Raw genomic sequence first — 11,388 nt, 5'->3', positions numbered from 1 at the left:
TAATCTAAGATAGCCTTTCAAACTTATTTCACAATGGGGTGAAAATATTCCTTGAAACACCTGACTGCAGAGGGATTTTTCAAAAATGGTAACATTTACCATGCCTACAAGTTAGGAGCAAGTCTGTACTAAAAACTGAAAAATGGGAAGGCAAAATTAAAAACAGATGTTTATCTATAAAGTTTATGCCAGTAAACTAAACTGTAGTGTTCACAACATTCTCTTCAAGCATTTTCTCAGTTTAGATGAAAATACATGCACCAAAATAGAAAGAGAGACCTGAGCAAAAGACACCCATCCTCCCTACTGAGCAACACAGAAAAAACAACCACAGCACGTTACAGCTCACGATACATGTTTATTATTGGGGATCTTTACAGAAAAGTCTGTGAATTACTGCTAGCATAAGACTGACAAACAGAGGGGTTATGGTTTATGGCTTTGTTTTTTGAATCATTTAAAAAGTCGCAAAACTGATTAAGTTTGGGGGCTATTTCAGTCTTCTTAAAAAAAGTTCAATTCACAGATAAAGGAGAAGGTGTTTTCACTAGTAATTTAGTAACTACGACCAAATAGGGTGTAAAACTTGGCAGGGTTTTTGCCGCAGACACATCTTGCCCCACACTGTAGTTCACGGAGGGGCTGGAAAGGTATGCAGAGGCTTTTTGCTCCCATGGAGGGGGCGCCTGGCTCAAGATCTTGATCCCTGAAATAAAAACATATTCATAAATAAATACATTTATCTAAAAATAAAGTGTATGAGACCTAATATCTCAAAAGCATGCAAATTAGTCTGAAAGTTTCAGAACTGAGTAAATATACTGTATTACGCAGAACAGCGAGAGTCAAGGGTGAGGATTATACATCAGTGTTATACTCAGAGGCATCTTACATTCCTGTTTTAAATTCCAAACATTTTGATTTTGATTTTGGTTGAGAGTTTCCAGTTCAGCTGTATTTTACCTGGCAGTGGTCTTCTTGATCCAATCCTCGCACTCGATTTCCCCACAAAAAGGGATTTGTACAATCTGAAGTGAGTGGAAGAGAGAGGAAAAAAAGATAAATAAAAAACAAACAAAAAAAACCCCCAAACAACCAGTTATACATATAAAAAAATCATCCTTGTCTCTGGAAGCTTCCAAAGCCTTAAGATCTCACCTACACTCAGAGTGGGAAAAGTTCCAATTGCAACAATTTTAATAGCTCCTTTGTTGTTTTTTTTTTAACCCAATGTATCTTCCTTCTGTGGAAAGTAGAAATACTTCTTGTCCTGAAATACTCTGTTTTTCAGGAAAAGTTTAAATCTTTCGAACTGCAGAACAAATGCTTGCTTACATACTGCAAGACAGTGCTTTCCTAATGAAGCTTCCATTTTAATTCCATTACTATGAATTTTCATATTTTCCGAACAACACAAGGACCTACATATTTTAAGGAAACAATTGTCAACAGCATTCTTCTTGGGGACAGTGGAAAATGCATATTTTCCTGCTGTTTCCTTCAGTTAGCTTAACTGAATGAAATTGAGAAAGTAAAGTTGAAATAATAATCTCATACAGACTTCTCAATATCATGCTTAGCTATTGTAGCAAATCTCTTTTCCCAAGTTTTATATTCCATTTTACTGATCTTTTTCATTTTTTAATGGACTTTCACAGTGGAAAATAGTACTAAAAAGTAGGATCACTGTTAAAAATACACCCCCTACACACATTTGAACACCCATTAGCCAACAGCAACAACAGCTCCTAAATTCAGCCTTCACGATCATTTTAATTCTGTCCCAACTATGAATAAGGTTCACTGATCTGTGGCTTTCTTTCACCAAATTTACATTCTTAGTGCAAAATTCTCAGTTTGCCTTGAACTGGAACACACCTTTGTTAGACTTCACTTCATAGCTTCACTTTCTTGCAACTGCAGAAAGAGAACTACTACCACTCTACTATACTGCTCTTGCATTAATCTTTTGCTAGTTAAATGTAACTTTGTTTAAATACCTGTGCAACTATTACCAGTTTCAACTAAACTTTGCATGCAACCTAGAAGAACACAGAAGCAGTTTGCATTTTTAAAGAACTAATAGTCAACACTGCAATCATAATTAGGGGAAAACAGTGACAGGAATTAAGCAGGAATACTTCAGTTTACAGATTTTATTCTTAAACACTAGTCAATGTAATTTCAGTAAATAACGGTATACATATACTATAAAAATTCCTCCATACAATCTATATAGGTAGAGAGTTAAACAGTCATAAAACAATGCAATGTCATTTTTTTCAATTCGGATATGCCAATTGTAATAAACTTCTATAACCTAAGCACCAAAATGGTACAAGTATCCCATACGGAACGTGAAAATATTTGTTCACATTTCCAAGTTTAACTACACTATGAATTAGATAATACTAAAGTGTTAAACATAATACAAACAGTTCGATTCTCTTGGCCTTCTCTAGAATGTAGCTGCAAATGACTGTGAGTGTTGGACACTGAAGACCAGGCATTTTACCCTCTCCATAGGCAGAGGGAATCATTTGGAACCTCTGCAGTAGGAGGAGAAGGAGGGCTCTACACCATTTTATCATAATTAAATGATCATAATTTATGTGCATGTACAAATACAGAATTAGCTTCACATTCCATTCCTCCTCTTGCAAAGAGCCTGACTCTCCATTCCAGTTGATTTTTACATACAAGTTTACTGCATCTCAAGATTTTTTAAAGCTTATGTTTTCCTTGACTGTTTCTTGCTCTTGAAGACAGTCAAACATAGTTTCTGAATGCTTGTTTAAATCAGAAGTGAAAGATACGTGATGGCACATCTTGAGATCACAATACATGAGAGCAGCAGTACTAGTTGAACACCCATGCAGGGCACAATTATTTGTTAAGCAAAGACTAAAGATTTTTGTTTTTCAAATCTACCACCAGAATCATCAGATGCTTTAGAGAGACATGCACCAAGGAAATGATACTTTGCAGACAGGAAGAAAGTTGTTCGGAAATAGAATATTTCCTCTACAAAACTAAATACAAGTGTGAAAACGAGGCAGTACACCTATTCCAGTACCTATGCACAGAATGTCTAAAAGCTCTGTATCCTCAACTTCATAAGCATGCTTAATCAGTCCCTCCTCTGAAGTTCATAACTATCCCTCTAAAATTTATTATAAACTGAATTTAAGAGCAATAAAAATGCAAAAAAAGAGCGTGATGGAAGGTCAAGCCTAACCAAGAATGACTTAAAACTACTTGTGAAGTTAGCAAAAGTACTATGAATTCTTAATGATTGATCCTGGGAATCCTACTACTTGAACACATTAATTTAAACATGAACAATTTCACAAGTGAGGTCTGTGACAGAATTTCAGGGTTAAAAAATTCTGTCTGATCTCTGAAAGAGATGCAGCAGCTCAATTCTCTACTGAAGACTTAATCTTTCATCTGAAATTCAGGTACTTTGCCAGAACTTTGAATTTTTCACAGATCTCTAGATCAATAGAGCTCAGTCACCCACATTATGAGTTATTACTATCAACCCAAGGAGGTTTCTGACTTGCAGTTATCCTCAATGAACCCAACTCAGGTCATAAAGGCAAAACTTCTTTGACGTAAATAGCATGTACTTTAAACTCTTACTTGAACCCTATTACGAGATTTAACAGATGTTTTTCACTGTTTGCAGTAGAATAATGACAGTAAGTTTATCTTAATTTGAAAAAAATATTTACATTAATCTCTCTGAAAAGTAATTTCTGATAAAAATGTAACAACTTAAACGCAATTTACTAAACTGCAGCACTGTAAATCACTTCAAGACACCCTGTCACCTCTAGCATAGGACTACATTTTGAATGGTCATAGCCTGAAATGTCATATTTAGTAAATACAGTATTTTTGCGGAAGAAGAAAGCAGCGTATGTTACAAATTTGAGGAAAGTTAATTCATTTTTGTGCAGCTCTACAGAAGAAGCTTCATCTTCTTATGAGGGGAGAGTTCCATAAAAACTGTAACAATATTTATATATAAGCTTCAAAAGTTCTAGCCCCTGACTATTTGTAAGGGAAAGTGTGTGAAGGTACTTAACAGGATAGAATGAAGTAAATTTCTTTACCTTTCCTGAATCAAGCTCTTTCTGAAAGTCCTCCATAGTATTGGCCACCACCATATGACTTTTTAGGTCCTCAGAAGCTCTAAATAAGGGGAAAAAAAATCAGTCAGTGCAGATTTATGCACATAACCTCACTGGCCAGATGACTAAGTTTTCAGAGTCAGTCAAAAGAGGAAGTTACATGAAGAGAAGCTATATATTCATTCAAATCTTCCTAATCACATTACGTCTTTCTACCGCTCCTGCTCTCAAAGAGATAAAATTTGATTAATTGCCAATGGGCTGTTCTCCAGTTTGCTGCACATTTCACCCTGTTAAGTCACACGGTTGCACATGTCACTTCAACACCAAACAGCTGTGGACAGAAACAGATAAGTGCTACAGATGTCGATTTTTCTTTTTTAATTATGTTTTGATAATGCCTTTTAACCAGGTAAAAATACTCTGCTTGTAAGTAACTTTGATCACCACAGAAGAAAGTAGGAAAACTCATCTGCCATGGTGCAGAATCAGCACAATGTTCTTTTTCTGTCTCCTTACAAAGAACAATTTTCAATGAGACACTCAAGGGGATTTGGCATACACAGTCAAATAACAGTTCCAAAAGCATTTGATTGCTTATAAAACAACACTATGACAGTCAATAGGACACAGGGTCTTAAAATACACTTCTGAACACAAAACTTCTACCACTGAAGTTTCTTGGACAACTTTGTTTCTTTCAAAATTCTCTACCAAAAGCATATTTCAGGAATTAATCCTGTGCATTATTATTCCATGAATTATTTATGATGTATTTGTTTATTAACACTTTTTAAATGCAAACTCACAGAAGTATTTTTTAAAAGAAGTTCACAGCCTTTAACATTCTGTTTCATGAGCACAGTAGGAAACTTCTATCACTGTATATGAACAAGTTTCAGAGGCAGAAAAACAAAATATCACAAAAGATGGGCCTAACCTGCCTTTCTGCACAGATGAACCAATAACGTGAGAAATTCTGACAGGTAAAGTGCATCTGTGATTAGCACAGCCATTTACTGTACCTCCCAATTTACCTGTTATAAAGGTTAGCATGGATCTCCTCCAAAATCTGCTTCAGTCTGTCTTCTGCTTCCTGTTCAGAAAAGGTCAGCTTCTGTCCTGTGTCTCTTCTAACAGCTACAAACTGTTGGCTCTTCATATCTCGTGGTCCCACTTCAACCCTGACTGGAACTCCCTTCATTTTAAAAAGTTAGGAGATATAATGAGTAAGCAATTCTCAGAAGAGTTCATTTTCTCTTTTTCTTCCCCCCCCACCCCGGTTGTTCTAAAGCCCAGTCTTAATACGGAATCACTTCAACACATTCACATGTCTTTGAAAAAAAATCAGCATATATTCCACCAATTTTATGCATTTCTGTCTTTCCCATCCACACTTTCTTCACTTGTGCATTACACCTTGCTCTAACTTGGCTTCATTAGCTTGGAGACTGCATCTGTGACAACACGCAACTAATACTGAGACAGTTAAAGCACAACTGAAACTACACGGAGTTATCTATCTCAGACAGTGCAAACCAGACTTTTAACCTCTGAATGATTAAGACTTCTATAGTCATTTTAATGTCCTAGTTCATCCAATAATACTTTTAAATTCTGTTTTCACAGAACACTTTCAACTGCATGTATGGCAAATAGCAAAAGTTCTATTAAACACAGCCCTAGTATCAACATTAACTACATAGAAAATTTAACTAAAAATAGTCACTCAATTTATGTAAAACTTTTTACACTTCATAAACATTGGTGATAAGAACTATGTAATTTCTCATCTCCCATATACCATCAGATCGATAGTTTCCATTTTACTAGTCAGTTAAGTCTATTGAGTCTAACTTATTTTCTCTACATCCTGCTAATGTGTCCCAAGCTGTACATATTGTTTCACAGGCAATGAAGAGAGTAAGTGCAAACGCCTTTTGGTGGTTTGTTTGTTCTTCCCCCTGCCAAGAGAAATCTAATCAGAAAGCTAAAAACATTCTACAGTCTTCAACAGGTGAACAGGAGAATCAAAAGAGATCTACCCAAGCTTTCTATGCATTTTGTGCTCTGGAATCTCTTCAAGTTCACAGCTTCCAAATGATTCCCTACCCTCACCTTCCCTATCCCCCCCTTATTTCTGCTAAAAAGATAACATAGTAAAATCTGTCTGAAGGGCGAAGTATCTATTCCTGCAAAGCTACACAAAAAGCTATTCAAAACTATTATTGACAAACAATTTAAACTGAACAAACATTCTAGTTTATGGCATACAAAAAAGCTGTCTCCACAATGAAAACTTGGTGAAAAGTACCTAGTATTTCTAATTGTATTATTATTTTCTTCAGCATACAAGGCATGCATAACATGCCCCATACATACTCCACATAAAAGCTTCAAAACACCTCCTGGAGAGAAATGTACCTTTAGTTCCCAGTGGTTGAATTTCCAGCCAGGTGAATAGTTGTCTCTCAAATCAGCCCGTACACGGATATTAACACTAAGCAGCCTATTACGATATTCATTGCATTTCTTCAATAAAGCCTCTTTGTCCTCTTCTGACAGGGAATTTGTGATACCACAGGGAATAATTACAACCTGAAATACAATGACATGTACTTTACATTATTAAAAAAATAGCTCCTAGTTATTATAAAAACATAAAAACAATATTGTGGCCCTATATCCCAGTAATTTCTTTCAAGTTCTCAGAAAGATACACTTCCCTTTTCATCCAAATGATACAGATAAGATTATTTCAAACAGATGGCCTGTTAAAGGGAGCTTGTCCACTGCAATACTCTAATGATTTCTATTAAATTTATACAGCATGCTCTGTAATCAGAAAGCTCCTATCCCATGTTAAGTCTTCCAGGTGCCCAGTGTGAAATACCCATGAATTCCAAGACAGGAAAGGAAACAAAATGTTAGTTTACAGTATTTTTACACACCTGAACACAGGCTACTCGAGGTGGGAGAACCAAACCCATGTTATCTCCATGAATCATTGTCATTACACCAATAGTTCGAGTTGTGATGCCCCAGGAATTCTGATAAGCAAACTGTTTTTCTCCTGGTTTCTTGGGATCTTCAAATACAATTTCAAACATCTTTGAGAAATTCTGCCCTAGATGATGTGACGTTGCTCCCTGAAATAGTTGCACACAGAAAATTCTATTCAATGGAAAGTTAAGTCTATCAAGCATCAGTTTAAGGCTTTCACCTTATTGTATTTATTGAAAAAAATATTCTTCTAAATTAGATTAATACCTGGATAGCTCTTCCACTGGCAGATATAAATGCCTCTACAGTGGTTGTATAATCACCCCCAGCAAACTTCTCCTTCTCTGTCTTCCTTCCTTTCACAACAGGGATTGCCAGGAGATCTTCATAAACTTGAGCATACAGATCAAGTATCTGCATCACCTGCGATGAATATACTGTCTTAAGAAAACTCAGTATTTTGCATTTGCTAAATCATGAAATATTTTTATATGCCAGAGTTTGAAATTTTAAAAATGTAACACGTTCTCAAGATTGTGATTAAAAACCAAGATTTCTTCAATTGCTTAAAACTTTGGCTGTTATTTTCTACGAATTAAATAGCAACACCAATAAGCCATGACAGAAAACAGGAAGAGTCACTGCAGAAATGCCAGTCCAATGGCTATATTGACTTCTAGTTTCCAGCTAAAAGTCTGAACATCTGCTAACCAAATAAAGATATGCCGTGATATACAATAAAACATCTGTCTTCTGGGCAACGGGGAGTGTTAGAATTTCTTGTAGTTAACATGTGAATGCATTATTTATTTTTTTTAAGGACTTTTAAGGAAAGTAATTCTTAAGGAAAGCATTCTTTATGTATCACACTTTTCAAACTCCCCATATTGTTCGAAGAGACTAAAGCCGCAGACATAGGTTACATCTAAAGAAAAAAATGGGTTCCTGGCATTTTTCATGAGGGCTCCCAAAGAAAAGGAGACAGATTTCTATCACATCCTAGTAAAAAGATTTGTTTGTGTTGCTATGGAGCAAGGTAACTTGTGAAAGCACAAGCACCAGCACATTGGCTTTTTACCTCCTCTGCTGCTTCTTCATACGTTGCAAATGCTGTGTGACCTTCTTGCCAAAGAAACTCACGAGTGCGAAGGAAAGGTTGGGGATGTTTGAACTCCCAACGCTGGAGGGGGCAAAATAAAAGAATTGAACACCGTGATTAACACTGAAGTGTCAAATTATTGTTAAAAATAGTGTTTATGAATAAGTATTAGAAAATGCTGAATAAAAGATAAAAATTCAACTATTCACAGGTTTCTACTTAAACAATATCATCAACAATATACATTTGATAAAAGTACTTTTTATTAAAAAAAGTAAGAAAAACAAATCACATAAACCACATTCATACTTTTGCCACGAAATATGTGCTGTGATCAGTATCATCACGCTATGTCGACATGGAATAATTGTCCTAGACTGCACTTATGATATGACAGTGACTCAGAAATCATCTACAGACATACCACAATGTTGCACCACTGATTAAGCTTGATAGGAAGATCCCTGTGTGACTGCACCCACTTTGCATAGGCAGGATACATGACTGTAAAAAGAAAGCAGCTTTGGGTCTCTGCACAATAACAGCCAGTTTACACCAAACTTCTCTTTTTGCTACATATAAGATTAATATTCCCTGCTGTGAGAACTCTGTTTTTATGTTTAATTCTCTTTAAACCATGTTTAAACCATAATATTTTCACTGAAGGGAATACTTTCACTTTGTCCTGTGTCTCTGCAAAATAGCTTGCTTGTTTTGCTGGTCAAAGTATGATCCAAACCTTAGTATCTAATGACACCATGTTTGAGTCACTGGCTTAGAGTGTGCAAACACATCTAGGTTCACAAATAAAAATCCACTGACATCAAGAATTCAGGATGTTACCCCACAGCTGATTCAATTAAAAACTTATCTAGCCTGGGGTCTTAAAATGTTTGTTTAAATTAGTCAGAGGAAACTTAGTAAGGAGTTACAGAAAACATTCTAAAAAATGGGTTGCCACTTTTCAAAAGGGATGCTTGCGTCAGTTACACTATATCTGTAACTGTTTTCTTTACAGCCCAACTACATGAAAAGAGGTCTACCTGTTTCACTTGTGGGACGTACAGCAATAGGTTCAGCCAGATCTGTTTTCCCAGATCTTGTGACCCAAGCTACCTAAAGGAAGATAAAAATAAAATAAAAAATAAAATCAAAGAAAACAAGTTTGAAAAAACCCTTACTTTCATACTGAGCTGCAGAGTAAGTAAGTGGTTTGGTGTTCTTGTACTCATATTAAAATAAAGTTTTGAAGTGTACCTCAGGAGCAAAGTCAGCAATGTGAGTCTTCTCTTTCTCTAGGGCAGCCTGGGACACAAACATGGGGAAGTAGCAGTTTTCCACTCCAAGTTTCTTGATCTCTGCATCGAAGAAGTTCTTGATAGCCTCCCAAATAGCATAAGCCCAAGGACGAAGAACATAACAGCCACTCACATCATAGTATTCAATCATCTCTGCTTTTGTGATCACCTTTCAAAAGATGATTTAAATACTGAAGTTTCAATTTAATACACGAAGAACATTCAGTAATTCAAGTGTCTAGCATGCGATTCAAGAGAAGTCTCCTATTTAGAAGTCCTTGCGCTCAAAAAGTTAGCAAAGTTATGCTTTGAGATCGACGTTGTTATCTATAGTTAAAGTTAAGCAGGAACATTAAGTTTAATAATAGAACTGAATAATGTAAACACTTAACTAAAACCAATGAATCCAAGCAACAGACAGTAGCTAATTTCCAGAAACCAACAAATCCGCACTTTTGTAAGAAACATCTCGATCGCATGTCAGAAAACATTTTTAATCCTTAGGGTATATGCAAAAATTATACTAGTGAGAGGCAATGTACACCACTGATATTTATTTCCAATCTTCCATAAGTAGACTAATCTAAACTACTCATCCCTACTCTGATTGTTTTGAACATCATGAGCCAGCAAACTCGTTCTCTATCAACAGGTGCTAACTGCTGTTACAAATCATCTTGAGGTGAACTAAAACTCCCAAGCCTGTGAAATTCTGATCACTTCAGTGAAGTTTTGCACTCTTGACGAAAGAGGAATTCATACATGAATTGAGAAAGTCCTATATACATATGGGTGGGTTGACACTCATCTTTTTCACAGCTTCCTAAATTTGTTGAACTCTTCAATCCAGGCACTTCTATTTAACACCATGATAACAATGTAAGAAATAGAAAGAGCAAGTATTTTGTTTTCTATTAAACAAACCTGCACAAAAAAACCAAACAATAAAAAACAGAAATACAAGATAAGATATAAATCCCAAACAGATTTTGGTTCATAAGCAAATGTAGTAATTATTCAAGTCAAACTGATGTGTACTTACCTGAGAGAACCAGTCTGCCAGATTTTCTTCTTTTTTAGCTTCTAGACCCAGCCTATGGTATGAGAAAAGAACCAGATGTGTTGCACAGCATTTAGCAGTGAAATTTATCCCAACCCTTTTTTTTTTTCCTTGGGGGTAGCGGCAGAAAAAGTGAGGTGTGGAAGAGAATATTTTAATTTTACTTCATAAAGTTAACTTTTCCCAAATTTTTTCTGACAATTCAGTACATATTGGCAAGCAGGAACTGCCAGCATTTCTTTGCCTTGGCTAACCAGAGTATTTAATAAAAACAGCCCTGTTTCTTTTCTGCTGTTTGAACCTACTAATTCTCACCATGGTTGCATCGAAGAACCTCATAACGATGCATTAAAAAAGCAATGCCAACAAGAACCTAAAATTAACCAGACCTGCGTGCAAGCTGTCTTCATTTAAAAAATTTCTTATCTAGCCAGTGGCTACAATTTCAGGAAACTTAAGCAACTTGAATTCACCATTCATGTGAAAGTCACACTGTTCAAGACAGAAAACTGACCCTACCACCAAAATAAAGATAGCTACTAAAATGGCAAGATTCTAAAGAAGGCTAAACTCACCAGACTCACATGACAGTAGACAAAAGTAAAGTTTTAAAGGTGAAAAATGTATTTTTCTGGCGTATTTCCTACACAAACTAACCACATCTCTAACGTGTGATTTGTGTATCTGAGACAAGAAATAGTGCTGCATAATACATGCTGTGGAAAAACTTCTAAACTTTCAGTGTGAAAGCAGGAGAGGGGATGCACAGCAACCATCACTGGATAGTTA

The 11,388-nt window shown here is 35.8% G+C and overlaps 1 protein-coding gene across 4 annotated transcripts in view; it reads right to left on the bottom strand.

The window, feature by feature from the left end:
• Positions 1-338: 338 nt before the first annotated feature.
• The window catches only part of EPRS1 (glutamyl-prolyl-tRNA synthetase 1), a 40,248-nt gene continuing 29,198 nt past the window's right edge, over positions 339-11,388 (bottom strand). For all 4 annotated transcript variants that reach the window (XM_082048783.1, XM_082048784.1, XM_082048785.1 and 1 more), the window contains 12 exons: positions 10,582-10,633; positions 9,499-9,708; positions 9,285-9,357; positions 8,666-8,745; positions 8,221-8,322; positions 7,410-7,565; positions 7,091-7,288; positions 6,564-6,737; positions 5,177-5,337; positions 4,122-4,200; positions 964-1,028; positions 339-706 (listed from right to left, as the gene is read on the bottom strand). In XM_082048783.1, the coding sequence (XP_081904909.1) occupies positions 556-706; positions 964-1,028; positions 4,122-4,200; positions 5,177-5,337; positions 6,564-6,737; positions 7,091-7,288; positions 7,410-7,565; positions 8,221-8,322; positions 8,666-8,745; positions 9,285-9,357; positions 9,499-9,708; positions 10,582-10,633 (1,501 nt within the window). In that variant the 3' untranslated portion in view covers positions 339-555. The remainder of the gene's footprint in view (positions 707-963; positions 1,029-4,121; positions 4,201-5,176; positions 5,338-6,563; positions 6,738-7,090; positions 7,289-7,409; positions 7,566-8,220; positions 8,323-8,665; positions 8,746-9,284; positions 9,358-9,498; positions 9,709-10,581; positions 10,634-11,388) is intronic.

The sequence above is a fragment of the Streptopelia decaocto genome (assembly GCF_964273445.1).
Source record: "Streptopelia decaocto genome assembly, chromosome: 3".
Lineage (NCBI taxonomy): Eukaryota > Metazoa > Chordata > Aves > Columbiformes > Columbidae > Streptopelia > Streptopelia decaocto.
This window is presented reverse-complemented; position numbering and strand designations above follow the sequence as displayed.